This window comes from Neopelma chrysocephalum, unplaced genomic scaffold, assembly GCF_003984885.1.
Source record: "Neopelma chrysocephalum unplaced genomic scaffold, ASM398488v2 Primary Assembly neopelma1_45, whole genome shotgun sequence".
In the NCBI taxonomy this organism is placed as follows: domain Eukaryota; kingdom Metazoa; phylum Chordata; class Aves; order Passeriformes; family Pipridae; genus Neopelma; species Neopelma chrysocephalum.
The window spans coordinates 14,330,181-14,347,597 of NW_020897704.1; the positions used below are offsets into that span (position 1 = coordinate 14,330,181).

The 17,417-nt window shown below is 34.6% G+C and overlaps 1 protein-coding gene across 2 annotated transcripts in view; it reads right to left on the reverse strand.

Annotated features, from left to right (window-relative positions):
- Nucleotides 1-17,417, reverse strand: part of CACNA2D1 (calcium voltage-gated channel auxiliary subunit alpha2delta 1) — a 383,935-nt gene that overhangs the window by 19,707 nt on the left and 346,811 nt on the right. For both annotated transcript variants that reach the window (XM_027679464.1, XM_027679465.1), the window contains 13 exons: nucleotides 16,624-16,685; nucleotides 14,366-14,442; nucleotides 12,422-12,482; nucleotides 10,602-10,699; nucleotides 8,785-8,869; nucleotides 8,510-8,572; nucleotides 7,433-7,536; nucleotides 5,382-5,468; nucleotides 4,950-5,017; nucleotides 4,296-4,334; nucleotides 2,974-3,045; nucleotides 2,391-2,543; nucleotides 2,250-2,302 (listed from right to left, as the gene is read on the reverse strand). In XM_027679464.1, coding sequence (XP_027535265.1) covers nucleotides 2,250-2,302; nucleotides 2,391-2,543; nucleotides 2,974-3,045; nucleotides 4,296-4,334; nucleotides 4,950-5,017; nucleotides 5,382-5,468; nucleotides 7,433-7,536; nucleotides 8,510-8,572; nucleotides 8,785-8,869; nucleotides 10,602-10,699; nucleotides 12,422-12,482; nucleotides 14,366-14,442; nucleotides 16,624-16,685 — 1,022 coding nt within the window. The remainder of the gene's footprint in view (nucleotides 1-2,249; nucleotides 2,303-2,390; nucleotides 2,544-2,973; nucleotides 3,046-4,295; nucleotides 4,335-4,949; nucleotides 5,018-5,381; nucleotides 5,469-7,432; nucleotides 7,537-8,509; nucleotides 8,573-8,784; nucleotides 8,870-10,601; nucleotides 10,700-12,421; nucleotides 12,483-14,365; nucleotides 14,443-16,623; nucleotides 16,686-17,417) is intronic.

A 17,417-nucleotide genomic window follows, 5' to 3' on the forward strand; every position in this document is an offset into this window, starting at 1 on the left:
TAAAATTATTTTTCTTCACTGATGATCGTATTTTTCCAATTTTATTTACTTAAAGCAGGTACCAACTTGTCACATACACAGCCCCCTTCTCCTCTAAGAGCCTATCAAAATGAGAACTGCAACAAGTATATTCCTTGACTCCCTGTTTCTGATTAAACCTTCCAAAGTTATGTTTTCCAGTTGTAAAGTTTTAGGTTTACTTTTACCCACAAATAGGACCTGATCTCTTATCTCATTCTGGCCTAACAGTTGTTCTGCAGAGAAAAGGGTGTGTATAACTTCATTCAACCTCACAGTTTTTTCTCCTTTTCTCCTTATCCAGCATGCTTCCAATGTAAAGAAACTGAATACGCCTGTCACCTTTCCCATGAAGGCATTGCCTGAAGGAGTTCTGGATTCACATCCACAGCTTTGTGCTTTGAATCATCAGAGGGACAGCACACAGCAGCCATGGATCAGAAGAGACCTGGTGCCATTCAATAGTGATGCAATTTGCTGACAGAAAATGGTAATCCTTTGTAATGGCTTACCACAGAATTTACAGGGAACTGAAAGAAAAAGGCAGCCTGGGAAAACTTAAATCTTCTGACTTAAAGGAGCCTGAAGGGGAAATGATACAGACTCTCTTAACTAAATGCTGATGTATCCCATATAAATTTTGAACATGATCACTCACACCTTTATCCCACATTTTTGCCTGAAACATTATATCTTTCTTTAATAACCTGGTTTCTTTTATTTTCCTGCATTTGCTTTTGCCAGGTGCCTCATTGAATCCATTTTTCAGTCAGCCCTTTTCACTCTGCTTGCTTAATGGCCTTCTTTGCCTGCTTCTGACCTAGATTCCATTAAAAACATGCCCATAGTAAGTGCTTTAATGTTGTGCATTCAAGTTAAACTTCATACAAAAAAACCCTCAGTTCTAAATTGAGTCCAGACCACTAAGTTCGATTTGAACACTGATAAACTAAAGTTTCTTGAGGAGAACTCAAGTTTCTCTACTGGATTATTGCCCATCTTCAGTTTTTGAGGTTTGCTGTTGTCCAAGAAAACCGAGATTATTGCTCTTCCTGTTAACAAAATGTAACCAACAATAAAAATCAACATACAATCTTCATAGTGCTTCTGTGAGAAAATTACTATATGTTTTTTCAGCTGGTATATATTTTAACTCTTAGCTTAATAAAGTAGGTAATTTATTCCAGCTCAGTAATTAAAAAAAAAAAAAAGGCAACATGAAGCTTTAGAAAAAAGAATTGTCTCCAAGAGTGCAATCCACACCAATACAAAAGTATCAGGTCAATCCCAATTTCTTATCCCAGTGCTGGGAGGTGCTGGAGGAAGTAGCTGATAGGGGTGTCAATCTACACAATCTGAAACAGGTAAAATACTTCACCTGAGTACTGTCTCCAGCTCTGGAGCCCTCAACACGGAAAAAGAAGTGGGTCCAGAGGAGGGCCACAAATATGATCAAAGGGATGGAGCACTTTTACCACAAGGAAAGGTTGAGAGAGTTGGGGTTCAGTTTGGATAAAAGGTGGCTCCAGGGAGACCTTATTGTGGCCTTTCAGTACTTTAAGGGCCATTTAAGAAAGAGAAGGACAAAGTTTTTAGCAGGACAAGGGGTAATAGTTTTAAACTAAAAGAAGGTAGTTTCAGAGAGATACAAGGAAAATATTTTTTATGGTGAGGGCAGTGAAACACTGGCATAGGTTGCCCACAGAGATGGTAGATGCCCCATCCCTGGAAACATTTAAGGTCAAGTTGGAATGGGCTCTAAGCAACCTGATCTAGTTGAAGATGGCCCTGCTCATATAGGAGGATTTGGACTAGATGACCTTTAGACATCCCTTCCAACCCAAACAATTCTATGATTCATGTGTTTTGTAAAATGATTTACTGATTTTCTTAGGACTTCTTGCTAGAAAAAGGGAAAGATGATATTCTGAAATCAGCAACCAAGTGAAAAGTGATTCTAAATGTAATAATTTCGACTGAACCTTCACAACTGCTAATGGTACTTAGGCCACTAATCCAAAGTCTGCTTCCTGACATTGATTTTGTAGAGTCAGGACACACAATCATAAAACCTGGCAAGAGCAGTTTTGAATTCACCTGTTGATAGAATGGTCATGTTTGGAGACATAGCTAAGAATTTAGGGGGAAATATTAACCCAAGCTAAATACAGTCTCAACCCACTGAATAATTATAGTTCGGACATAGAGATTTCCTACACACTTGTACTTACCAGGCAGCTGCTGAAGCCCACCATCCTAGTTGCAAAATATCTGTTATCGTAGGCTGGGAAAAAAACAAGTGATTATGTTATTTATATAAATACCTGGAGACTTTTAATGGAATGTCAGCCACTGTACACGGGACTACTGACCACATAAGCAGAACGAAGTCCAGCTCCTTGCTTTGGTTCTTCTTCGGGATCACAGACTGATTGGTAGTCATATGACTTGTTGAAGGCATATAGGGACATGTTAATCAGGTTTCGCATCAGGCCAGGATCAATCTCACCAAAGAATCTTCCAATCTGATGAGAGAGAATATAGAGACACCAGGTAAAATATTTCCCAGTATTTTTCTCATAACAAAGGGAAGAGTTCTAAATTCTCCAGTTACACAGTTAAATGCAGTATCAATGAGACCCTGCCTGGGGAACAGTAAGAGGAATATAAGAAAGAAGGTGTGGGGATACCATACTACTTGCCCTCACCATCATAAATCTATTGGCAGCCTATCAGCCTAAGGGCAAAGCACAAAAAATGCAACTTGGTAGAAGTCTGGCATCTTCAAGCATAAATAAGACTGTAATAAAGACTAATAAAGAAACCTGGAATTTCTGATCCAGCGATATTTTTGTGACTCAGAAATGTTATCTTTAGGGTAAGTTGACAGTAAAAAGATGCTTTAAAATTTCTTCCTATCGGTTTTCATGTTCTGTCCTTAAAAAATATACATACCTGTTGTGTATATTCATCTCGATTTGACATCAAAAGAAATCCACCATCGTCAAGGATAACACAGTCCACATGCTATTGTAAGAAAGTGAAATAGGTTTTACAGGAAAGATTTGTCAATATAGCACTCTGTAAGAAACTATTTTTTCTTCAACACATTAGAAATATCTTCAAATCTATGTGGTTCAGGCTAAATCACAAACTCATAGCCAAGGGCCATGTTTAAGCTATAATAATTAGCATTATCAGTATAATAAAAGTCTGAACAGATCAAAGGCTTATTTGTGGCTTAATTTCATAAAAGTTCTTTTGTAAATTCTTATTTGCTCAATACTTTGTGAGCTCCAAGAATGCTATATCCTTGTTAAATCTGATTACAATTGAAACTCAACACATAATAAGGGACTACAACTTCTCATGCGCTTCAGCCATGCCTAAAGTCCTTTTCCATTTTCAGATTTCAATAGTAAAAATCTTAAGGACAGACTCTCAGCTTGCTAATCATGCTTCTTTTCACTTGCCAAGGACTGTAGTGGGATTGTGGGATTCTTCCAGCTGTCAGGTGCAGTAACAGGAAGCCCACTTGTTCCCTATGCTTTGCACTTTGTAAAAGATCCTTGCAGCCAGAGATTGGAGAGATAGCAGTGAGGTCAAATAGATAACCTCCCAGACTACCCTTTTTAGATGTAATTCTCACATTTAATGGTCTTCACACTCTACAAAAGAACTCGGAAGACCTGAGCAGAGGAAAGCTTTTAAGTTCATGGCAACACTTGATATGGTGACAGTCCCTGGAGCTGTGCTCTCCTGAGTGCCAGCAGAGCAATGGGGTCCCCTAGTCATAAATGTGCTGAGAACCAGGGGGAGAGGATGACTAATGACTGTTAAAAGGCACATCACATACTCTGGTGCTTCTCAGTCTGCATTTATCCTTCTCTGAGGTACTTCTAATATTCTTTTTTTTTTTCAGATTTTTTAAAATTTTTCTCTTTTCGCAGAATTTGTCTCTTGCTTTGCAAATTACTGTTATATTTTTCTCACACTTCTCTTCACATCATTTTCTATTGCTTTTCTTGTATTTTTCTTTACACTAGTTATAACCTCACTGCAATGATTCTTGCAACAGGCACTTCACCTGACTTTTATGCCCTTTCACCCTCTCCCCTCCTAACCTTCATCTGTCTCAAGACACAAACAACTAAGCCCTGTTTTCTGTAACATTAACTCTCAAATAACAATGATACAATCTTTGTCTTAGATAAATCTAGAGAGAATGAGTGAATTTTCATAATCTGTCAGATATCATAAACTGAACATATTCTTACCATGCTATTTCTCTCACAGCCACAGATTTCACTGTTGCACTAAAAAACAAAAGTACAGTAATCTTCACAAAAATGTTACAAAACCTGTATTTTGCAGTTATATTAATCAATCAAGACAGGAACAGGACAAGTTTTTCATTTTGTGCCTCTCTTTTATGAATTCAGTATCAGTTCCATGTTTTTCCTTTCATCTAACCTCTCCTTCCCATTTACACCTAAGCATTAGATGTATGGAATGATATGGTTAAGCACCTATTTCCTTAAGTTCTGCTATAATACTGAAATGTTAGTTGCAATATCAATCCTTACTGTTCACTGCTTACCCATCTTCCATATTAAATAAAAATAGATTCATCAATTCTTCTGCAGATTTTATTCATTGCTACAGCATAATCTTGTAGAGAGTCTACTGGCTAGAATATGTCATTTTTCTTTGTCTTTATCCATGTTTTATAATTATGAAAGCAAGACACGTACAAAATACAGCCTATTTCAACATAGATTTATTTTGTGCATTTGGATGATTTAAATACCACGACTACTTGGCAATTTCACATCAGTGTGACTCTGGCACAAAGAGTTAGTAGACCTATTTGCATCTGAAGCTTTGAGAAATGCAAATAAAGTTCAAAAAAGACTTGGTCAATTGCTTACCAGGCTCTTGATTGTGGTTTTTGTGAAATTTTCCATCCAGCTGGTTGCATCAATTTTTATTCCAACAACTAACAAGAAATACATGAAAGACTTTTTTTAGTAAAATGAAAAAAAAAGGTAATGTAGAATCCTAAAATAAAGGGGAAAATTATAAGAACATCTAAATCATTGAACTGCAGAAGGGTAAAACATGAGTTTTGCTCAGTTGTCTGATCACCAGCATCCTTCATGAGACTAATAAATTAAGCACTCTTACTCAAATACAACCAGATCTTTGGCTTGATTTCCTCTAGCAAGGTTAGAACTGTTTCATGGAAAATAATGTTATTATAAAGTGAAGTGTCTTTGAAATCTCAATTAACTTTCTAATTCACTGTTGAGCAACAACCAAATAACTAAACTATTTAGAGTTTTAGCACCATTCTGTCTTACCTGCTGGCTTCAGATGTTTTCCATTAATGTCTATTTCCACAGCCTTGCTTACCATAATACCTGATTCATAGCTATTGGCACCACTTTCTGACAGTATAGAAAGGGAAAAACAAACAAATAGAAAAAGTTAGGATTATATAAAAGCCTCTTCCTCTGAAACTTAAATTATTATTCAAATACCCAGAGTGATTTAAAAAAATCCTTATCCAAAAGCACTGACCCAGCTGTAATACACATCACCTGTGGTAGCTCAGATCACCAACACCTGCATGACTAAGAGGAACACTTCTGCTTACTTTTTTCATTCACTTTTTGTGCACTGTTTGACTGCTTCATAAAGTTACTATAGCCTTTTTTTCTTCTGCAAACAGAGCCACGAATAGCTTTACACATGTGAGCAGCTCTGTTAAAACCAGGATCCCAGCCAAAGATTTTATCCTGCTGTTGTTTATGTATTTTTCAATGCAGGGTATACTGACACCACTCACTAACCAACAACTACTGTTCTGACAGACTTCAGCCTGTTTTCAACACTGCTTAGTATGAGAAGGCAAGTTAAAGCTCCATTCCTTGGAGCTATTTGAGGAACAACAAAGGCTTCAGGGAATTCAGTTAATTATCTTCTTTATATTTTATTGAGAAAAAATGCAATAAATAATTATGAAATAACAGCACTAAAATATCCCACATGTTTAGGAGAGGAGTATGTTGTTTGTGGTAGCATCTGCTTACAAACAAACAGATTTAAGAAGGTTAATGTTGCTCACATCAGTCATGAGCATTTACTTTCATGCATATATAACTTTTAAATGTCACGATATTTCAGACAAATTGGTTTTGGTGAGTAATATAAATTAGAAATAGAATTCAAAAGCAAAGTTTAAATTAAGGTGGTTGTCCTGGTTAGAACGGCTGGGACCAATTCATCACTGGATGGGTGCAACCCAAAACTGTGTATTCTATAGCCGTCCATGCCATTTCCCAGAAACTGCTGTCAGTAGAGACCTGCAAGGTGGGAAGATGTTCCTATACCCTTTTATGGAATTCCTCGCTCTGATACCCCTTTATGGAATTCCCCGCTCTGATACCCTTTTATGGAATTCCCCGCTCTGATACCCTTTTATGGAGGAGGGACTGAGCATCCGCATGCCCTTTTATGGAATTCCCTACTCTGAGGGAGGGACTGAGCACTCCCGCCTGAACTGGAGAGTATATAACTGGGAGTTTCAGAACCTTGCCACCTCTCGTGGGATCCAGAGGAAGACTCCAGACCACTGCCTTCAACTAGACTGAGACCACCACCCTCGACTGGACTGCAATCACCACTTCTGACCAGACTGCAGCAGCTCTCCCACCAGCAGGTTTATCCCCTCTCCCTTTGCTTTGGACTCGGGGGTGGGCCAAGGTACACCACTCTTGTTCATACCCTAGGGTGCTGGTTTATACATTTGGGTTTTGTGGGTTAAAACCAATTGTCTGTCTGTATAATTGTACTTATTGCATTATTTTAATAAATTGTTATTCTGACTTATAAATCTCTCTTTTGAATTGAGTTCATTTTCCCTTGCTGGTTAACTTTTAAACCAGTACAGTGGTGCAGTGGACAGAGTTGTGAACTCTGAACCTTTTTACCTGCTGCCCCAAGTCAGGTTTGGTGCTGAGGCAGCATACAGAACTCAATCCAAATATGACTTTTTAGGTAGTGTTATTGTTTCTGAGTGCAATTTTATTTCACTTCCTGTTAAAATAATTCTGCCGAAGTATCTCTGTAAAAAAGTGTTTCAATATGTTAAATGAACACCAGTACTCTGCATGTTTTCAACTTCATTAATTCTGAGTATACAGGGCCACTGGAGTTGATGAAAAATTATAAATACCCTTGTTTGGCGCCCTCCTAGCTGCCTGTTCCTTAATAAGGGGTATTGTCCCAAGATTTCTTTCCTTATAAAGTGTCCCACTTGCATCTTTTGTCAATGACTTTGACTGGTATGGAAAACTTCCACTTATATTGGACTAGCTAGCTCTGACATTTTGAAACAGTGATGACTTACTGTTGTAGTATGGAGCTGTGAAAATATAGTTGTTATTATCTAAACTCCTTTTATAGAAGCTGACTTCATAAGTTTCAGCATTTTCCAACCAGTCTTCTCCTGCCCTAAATACAAAAAAATATTAGTGATCAAAAAAGACAGAATCTCATTAAAGTTGTGCTGCAGGTTATTTTCTTTTAATGTTTCACAGTTGGAAAAAATGATTCATTCTTCTAGTCCTCAGATTTTGTCAGTTTTCACTGGTTAACTGGCAGGTGTCATTATTTTAAAAAAAACGCTTTTGAAAAAAAGAAGAAAATAATATTCTTGGAACAATATGAATCTTGTCTCATCACTTTTAGATATATGGAGTCAAATATAACAGCAACACTACTTACAAGAAAATCTAAACCAACTTTTACAGCACATGCTATCTCTTGAGCTTAATCCTAAAAGATTTAATATCATTAATAACCGCAAAGTAGGAAAGAAACTGACCTGGGGAGTAAAATTCATTGCTATTTTCATATTTGGGGGAAACACAGAATAAACCAAGAAACCAGATAAATCTGCAATTTACCAGTATGTCTCTACTGGTGCCCTCACTATTCCCAGTTACTCATGGGGGTGTCTAGTTTATTATAAATCCAATTTCATATTCCCTTTTTGTCCTCTGGTAATGATACATTTTTCTCTCTTGAAGTCCCTGAACCGTTTGGCCTGATCTTAGTCTAAAAAAAATTAAACCACCTGTTACCTTCCAGTATTTGTGGCCTGCCAAACAACTGAGTGCTTGGGAGCAATTAGGGATTAGCATGGCCCCACTGCTGCTATAAGAGCATTGCTTTTACTGCTGCTCTACACTGATTAGAAACTTGGATTGCACGGACCTGTCATGAAAATAATGTTACGGATCAGTTTGAAACAATGACACAGGTAAAACCAAAGAAAAACAAGACATTCCATTCATTTCCTAGCTATCAGTACAGATTAGACTGTAGGAGACTGTAGTTTTTCATTCAATAAATCCACTATTTAACATTCCACCCTTTCACATTTCAAAATTATCATATTATACTATTTTATAATAATTCTTACCTTTTGGGGAATACTCTAGTAATTCCACCGTCTGTAACAACAAATTGTGCAACAACTCCATCACTGTAAAAAAATAAGATTTAAAATGAAAACTGACTGAAAATCTCACAAGTTCCTACGTCAAGGGTTGCCATTAAAGTGCATAATTGTGTATTAAATACCTATTCTGTGTAGACATTAACTGCATATCTGTATATAGACACAGATGTATATTATTTTAAAATCAAACTTTGAAATGCATTAAAAAAATTACAGTCAATAAAAAGAATACTTACAGAGATAGTTTACTCCAATAATGTTGGGCAAGTTCATTCGTAAATCCTGCATCGAGCAAAACTCTAATGACCATGTCGGTATTACCTATCAAAAGAGTTAAGACACTCATCTGAAACCATATGAGATGGAGTTTCATTAAAAGCTAAAATGAAATTCTGAGTTGTCTAGTCACAAAATTTGGGCTATTTCTATTAGACATACTGGCCAACGTCAAATTACATCAATTAATTAGTGTGAAATAGATTGCTCTCACACTACTGAATTCACTTATACATTTCCTTCACTGTATCCTAAAAAACTTATCCTCATGTAATAGGAATAAGCAAGGTGATAAGGGTATAGTTCCCAGCTTTGCAAAACCTCTATGTTAAATCTGGAAATATTTTCAAAGCATGTTTTTATTAAAACACTTTTTAGCTTTATATGGGGATGTCGTGTTTAAATTTCTTTAAAAAGATGGTTTGAAGTCAGAGTGCTTTTCAAGTATCTTTTTCAATACCACTTTGGAAGAGAAAGTTCTTACAGTATATAGATTATTCCTTTTGAAAAGCATTTTTAGCTTTCAGTGTTATTCATTCCTTTAGTTACAACTGTTTTCTTATTAGGGAGACTATTTTTAAAGTAACTTAATTATTAGGGGGAAAAGAAAAATTAAAAAAGCCAATTTTGACATGTATTCCAAAATGAAATATAGAAATATGTAGAAAGAATTTTGGAATAATTACTTATTAAGCCCCGTTGTATACTACAATATCACTAAATGTGTCCTCAATATTTGCTTATATAAGTAGTGAATATTAAACTAGAATTTTTATTTATTAACTGCTTTAGTCATTGGAGGTCAATGTTTTCATTTTCAATGCTTAGTCAAGGGATTCAAACAAAATTTCAGTCAGTCAGCAATGTGTCAATGAATAAGATCACTCTACTAAAAAGTGCATCAAACATCTACACATGCACACAAAAATAGCCTTTTGTGAGAAGATCTCATATCTAAGTGCACATTCCTCCAGTTACATGGTCTAACAGAGAGATTCTTTCTGAATTGATCAGTGATCCCTGACAGAAACATGGTAAAAAAACCTGGGGAATGCAAGACAAAAAAAAAAGTTTATTCCTACTATTTATAAATTACTTATAACGCTAAACAGATGCGTGTGTGCAAAACCAAATCCAAACATCAAATTTTTCATGAAAACAAGACTTTAATACCTTATTGATGGTTCATTCAAAAGTGTTTATTCTAAACAGAGGTTAAGGCCCTATTTCAAAACATGAATCCCAAAGCCCAGGCTCACCACTGCAGCAGTTACATGGATCTGTGGTCTTGAGCTATTCAAACCCAAGTGAAATCTCTTTAAACAATTTGTGAACCAGTAATGGAACCTCCTTATCTTTTATTCTGGTTGTTTTGGTTCTGGACTCCTTTACTTAGTTTGGAACAAAATTATAAGAAAGTAGACTGAAGATTTCATTACAAGAGTTTGAATCAATTTGGGACTTAATTTGGCTGATACACTGAAGTGAAAAAATATATATTCAAAATATTTGCAGTGTATTAAAAAGTTATTTGATGCTTGAACAGAATGCTGAGAGGAATTATGGAAAACACTGGATGCATAATGCCCTGAAAACTTTCTTAAATAGAGCCAGAAACTTGCAAACTAATTTAACAATCTCTATCTTGGATGGAAAATCCTGACACTAGATATATTTCTACTAAAAAACCAAACCCACAGGATTTGAGCATGACCTCTCATTTATGAGAAAGTATTTTTCTAAGGAAAAATTTCAGTGAATTGAGAAGCATACTTACATGATGAACTGTTTGGAGTATTTCTGTCAATAAATTCATTGAAATTTAATAGAAATTCAGTGTTGTTTTCTGATTTTTTTACATCATTACAGTATTCTCTGAAAAACAACAGAATATCAGCCTCCTCAGATTTGTTCCCTTTGCTACTAAAGCAGACAATTCTAAAGCCCAGCAGGATTGTACTACTATGATGAGGTAGCTGCCACTACTGTGCCAAGTGACTGCCATGTTCAATGCTGAATGATGACCGTACCAATTATTTCAGGCATTACAGGAAATAAGGTGTTCAAGTGCCTGCCTGAATCTGATTTATAGAAAAACTGCATGTATGAAATAGGGCATAGTTTCCCAGAAAAAACTCAGGACTATGAAATTAGGAGATCATAATCTGTAAACTAAATATAAAAATGCCCAGTGAATTTAAACTGCTCCTGGGTTAAACTGTACTGGAAAGCACAGAGCCTGCTGGTGAAACATAGTCACTTCATGCTCAACTAAGGCCAGATTTATGAACCCATTACTCATAGGACTCAGAAGAAGTATTAAAGGCAGTTTTAGTAGGGTACAGACCACATAAACATATAAACACTCTTTGTTTTGACATATGCAAAACAAATAAACAGTAAACTATTCTTTATACCATGTAATAAAGCACTATATCATCAGGTAATTCACTGAATGCAAGCAAGCAAAATAAAAGTCATGGGTATTTTGGAGGTAAACAATGGATGGTGTGTGGCGTTAAACAACTTTAATTAAAACATAGAGAGTATTTAGCAGTCAAGCAGGGGCCTCTCTTTTTTAAATGAGCTTTTAATATTTAATTAATTTTACTAATAAAAGAAGTATGTTCAAGTATTTCATATGACTAAGATGTCGTATTACCTTTTATTTATGTTACCACGATCCTGAAACACTATAGGCAGACTTTGCCTTACTACACCAATATTCACATTTAAACAGAACCACATATCAAACATACTTTGTTGATGTAGGACAGCCTAACAACTAGGGATTTGTTGGAAACTGCTAACTGGTACAACTGATTATCAATAACCTCAGTCTTTCAGAAAAATAAATTAAACAGTTAAGCTGAGATACATTTTAAGATAGAAGAATTTTACATACCATCAATCTAGTCATGGAAATCAATCTATTAATTGAATCTTAAATGTATACAGAAAATTATCAGATAAATAAGGAATGCAACAATTCTCAACTGATCTTAACTGTACAGCATTTCCTTTATATATCATAACTATCTTTTAGACAAACAATTTTTAAAAACTGTTTATCATACTAGGTTTCCCTTGCAAACATAAATTTAAAAGGACAACAAGGTCTGTACAATTTCACATAAAAAGCCCCAGGGAACTAATGAATCTAATCAATTTTCAATCATTAAATAATTTTTAAGTTCAATGAATCAAAAATTAACTCATCCTTAAGTGATAGAGAGCTTTGAAACCCTTTGTCTTGAAGTTGGGAAACATCTTGACATAGGTATTAGGGAACTTATTTTAAAAATGAGAGCCTAAGGTACAAAGTTGTAAAATCTTAAAAGTCAGAACCATGAGAAATGAACACATATGTATAAGTTTTCCATTAAAACATCAATATCAGATTTTACATCTCTCTTTGATTGATATAAACAGGAATCAGAGACTGAAGATGCTGTTTACTTTCCAGCAAGAAGAAAAGACAGACAATATTTTACCAAAATGAAACTTTATTGGTCAAGTCTGTATTTTTTATGTGCCATTAATCTGATCAAATGCCTATTTGCTGAAATAATACTTATTATTGGGAAATTAACTAACCTTGGTGCTATAAACGTATAGCCAGCTTCATCAAAATGATCAAGCTTCAGTGTTTCTGTAACTACAAAGATGAAGAGTAAACACCAAGTAATTAAATTAGGATTTTTGCCATCATTTCTCTTCTCAAACTATTAGGTTAACTTTTGCATGCATCCATGAATTTGGAAAGAAATGTTTATTTTGAGACACTTTTCTACTAATATACTGTGTACGTCTCAGTATTTCACAGTATAGGAAGCAATTACATTATATACAACATACACCTGGAAACAAGAAGATATATCTAACAATTTATTTAAAGAGGACATTTAATCAGCATGACAACATGAAAACATATGACATGTTTTCATTAGAATTACAATCCAATACAAAGAAATATTTGGGACACTAAGTTGTTAGAAAATGAAGAAAAATGCTCCTACTATTTTCTGCGATAAAGTTTAAAAACTTCAATTGTATTAACATCACTGTCAATCCTACTGAAAATAATGGTTTTAATAGCTGATATTACTGAACATTGATAGGACCAGACAAAGAAGGATTAGAGATTAGCAACATATTGAAATGTACATGAAAACAGAAAAATACTCCACTTTTTTTCCCCTTTCTATTGCTATGGTATCCAATGATTATGGAGAAAATCCTGAGGTGAGTAATACAGAGGAGAATATCCAGTAGGAACAGGAATATAAGTGAAAAATATCAACTGCAGTAAACAGAAGGAAATTGAGCACAAGAATATACTTGCCCTTTTTCCTTGTGACTATCCATCAGAAAGAGAAAGCAGGGAAACAGAAAAAAACAGGGTAAAGCACAAGGGGTCACAAACCAATATTTTATTCAAACAGCCCCTTGAATAAAAATATTGTACATAGATAGATCAAAGGTTCAATTTACATACAGCTATAGTCTGGAAAAAAAAGGACAAACATCTCTGAAGACTGAAGAATATGCCCTTGTCAGTTATTTCTCAGTACCTTCTATATACTGTGGCTATTTCAAGGGTCTGTTTTGCAGGTTATATTGATATAAGTGCAAAACCAGATGACCTAATCCATCAAGAGAACCATATTCTTTCCTTAAAACTTTAATTTTAAACTACTTACTATTGAACAAAGTTACAAAATAAATCACTGATTATTAAAAAGTTGCCATATCCCACTTCATATGCAGGAGGCAATGGTAGAGGAAAGTGATGTAGTGCTACCAACTTTTCTCTAACAGTATTTATGTCTGTCAGAGTTTCATTGTGCTTTTCTAACTTTCTATTTAACTACATACTTGTTCTAAGTATACAGTTAAAAGGCTGTGATAGGTTTTATTTCGTGTACTATCTAGACTACACATAATAAACAAATAGCATTTCAATATTGAAAAGTGTAATTTCTAGCTATCTCTCCAGAATTGGTAAGTGGTTTGAAATTAGTCTAATCTAAAAACAGAATACGAACATCCACTAAAACTATACATAAAATGCAAAATAAAAGCCTAACTGCAAGCCAAACCAAACAGGGCTTTCACGTTGCTTTATTCCTACAGGCAGCAGAGGTCATCTGCTAAATATTATACTGTAACTAAAATACAAAAAATGCTTTATTATCATAGTTTATATCACTACATTTTGCTAATAGAATGAAAAAAAAGCAGTATCCAGACCCTTAAAATGACAGCAACAGAGGATACACAAAGCAATGATTCTATAGGCACAGAGTAAGGGGGAAGGGATTGTCAGTGGAACTGGGGTACCTGCACATATTCTATTTTTATAGAATATTTCTTGCACCTTGAATGTTACAACGGGTTAGAATCATTGCTGCAGATTTTGGGTACATCATGACACCATCAGTGAATTCCACAAAAGTTATGAATTTCAAACATTGCTTTTTAAGTGAATCTGAGATTTGGCAATACTAGACAAAAACAGGGAACCTTCACAGTACTTACATTTGGCTTGAGTTATTGGTTCTTCTATTTTGGCTTTAATATAATAAAAGCTGTATGATGGTAACACCAATGCCAAGCTGCAATTGAAATTAGACAAGTAAAGTAATTATGTTATTTGCAGCAGTTTTCCACTTTCAGCTTCTCTGTATTTTGAAAGCAATTAATAAGTTTGGAGGTTGGATCATTATGAGATGAGGTGAGATGGTCACACAGTGACACACCAGCCTCACACTTCATAAGAGACACGAGTAGGTTTATGCCAGTCCTGAGCTTCCCTGTATTTACTTTCATTCTTATTTATACTTTTAAGCATAAATGCATTTTTAACAGATAGGTAAGGAATTTCCAAATAATTGCAAATAAAAAAAATAAATTATCTCTTGTATTTTCTTCTGACACATTTAACATTCCAGTGTAAAATGTCACAGTGATCACTGACTACAAAAACATCATTTAGTACTGCACAGATTTGCACACAATATAATGAGAGAATCTCCTTCCACTAATAAAACCACTATCAATATTCATTAGAAAATACATCTGGCAATACTTGAATTCACATTATAGTCAAGATCCAAAATATGTTTTTAATCATGCAGTCACCACTAATAACTTTTGAGCATAATTGTGTAATCTCATTTTAAGACTTGCAGAGCATTTGCAACATATTTTCTTTCAGATTATATTTATTTTTGTTCAAAATATATAGGACTATTTGCAGCTAAATTCAATATATCTGTAGAAGAGTTCAGGTCTAAAAAAGTATGTAAAGGACAGGAAGTATGAGTAATCATTAAATAGGTATCATCATCTGCCAGGTCGCATACTTAATTTTCGCACTTGGATTTCATCCGTGCAGAACTGCAATGGTTTCTAATGGATAGCTGCAGAAATTAACATTAAAAAAGTTGTACAATTGAGCCATAAAGGAGCTGACCTTTAATGACACCTTTGCCATTTAAACAGAATGTGAGTGAGATTGCTGAATATTTAGTGATAGCCTTCTACCAATTCTCCTCTAGGGAAATCAGTGGCAGTTTACCTGTAATTAGCAGTTACTGCTAGCAGAAATTGCTAATTAAAATCTATAATTTTATGTTTAATAGGTTTTCTGTAACAAGACTCCATGGATTTATTGCTGTACCTCATGCCAGGGAGCTCAGGAGGAACTAAGAAGTCACATAAATGTATTTCTCTAAAGATTGCTAGACGGCAGTCTGATAAAAAACTTTATTTTCTTACAGCCTATAAAGATAGAGGCAGTTCAACAGAAAAATGGGATGGTGAATAAAAGATCCTAGGTTTACATTCTCTTGTTAAAACTGATTTGTTTGTTTCTATATACAAATTAATGTTTGCATTCTCAGTGACTGTAACCTGGGATCCAACTTGGCTGAGGACTACAGTGATTCACCACAACAAAAACAGACTTCTGGTAAAAATTTGACTCAATATTTGTACCATGAAGTTTTGAACTAGAGTAGTTTAACTTTTCTGGGACTTGGTAAACCATAACTTGTTTGGGATAATATAGAGTTTCTACATTCTTTCTAATGTTACAGAGCTGTGTGCTTAAATGTTTTTGAAATAATATACAGTGCCAGTGTTGCATTCAAGGGGGGATACTTTTACCCATTATTTCATTTGTTCCTGCTGCCACTGACCAGGTAATTTTTACATACAAAGCAGAATCCATGCTAACTAGTTAAACTTGTCAAAAATAGATTCAGATTTCAGAGATAATCAGTAGCTCAGCTCCTACTCCTAAGGTCCCACATGAAGGTTAGAAAAATCATGTTATAAGCAATGACTGTGACTGAGAAGTGTTTACATAAAACAGGTCACATTTTTTTATTTAGACCAAAATATTGCATCTTCCTTTTTAATACATATATTAAAGCAGGAACATGGAGACAGTGTAAAAAAAAGCTAAAATAAGAGGGTGAATCTAATAGAAAGGATACAAGAATCACAGCATATTGTGATACAGCAAGTAGGAGGAAAAGTGATTCTTAACCTCAATTATAAATAATGTTTTTTCCTACATAAATCTCAACAATTGGACAAAAAATGAGTTCTAGTCCTTAGACAGAGCAACAAAGAAATCTGTAAAGGAACCCAGAAAATCTTACAGGCCTGGATACAAAAATCACCTTGGCCTGATTTAGCTAGTACAGAAAGTGTAATGCTGAAAATATTAACCAAAATAAACCAAAAGAACATTAAACTAAGCAAAGGAAGTCAGTGAAGTGAGTTACCTGTAATCAGTGCCATTCACAGCAGTCCAAGTATATGTTCTGTTTCCTTTATCAATATACCTCTACAAAGAGATATTAGTAAAAAAAATAAATTTTTAAACTCTGGATCTTCAACAAGTATGACCTTTCTTTGAGAAATACAGTGTTAAATGAAAAAAAAATCTGTTGGATTTGTATTAATTATTTTGCTAAAAGCATGAGTTGAGCTGCAACTCCTTTTCTTAAATATTTTCCAAACTTATATTTTGCAAAAGAATCAACTATGTAATTTTTATTGAACATTAGTGGAATGTAAATTTAAATAAAACCAGACAAACATGACCTATAATTTTCCCTTTTAAATTCATTACCCAGACATATGCAAACCTTTTTCTATGTGATTTCAATTAGTTAAAAAAATGTTATCTCTTTTATGGATCATTTTACAGTTAAACTACAAATAGAAAAAAAAATAACCAAAAACCCCCAAAACTCAGTTGAAAATCTTTAACATCAAAAAAACACCCAGTGCCTGTCCTTTCATGTCACAGCACTACTGGCACTACTGGCTAAATGCATTTAAATTCGAATCATAATTATAGGCACAGCTAGGTAATCTTGATTGTACAGACACCTTATGCTAAACTTACATGTGTTTCTAATCTCGTTAAGAGGGCCTTGGATTTGGGAAAAAAAAATAAACACTGAAGTAAATGTTTATTTTTAAATAACTTAATACATTAGGATAAACTTTACCATTTGTTTTCTTGTGGTATGAAAAATAGTGTCATATGCACAGTCCCACAGTTTCCCAT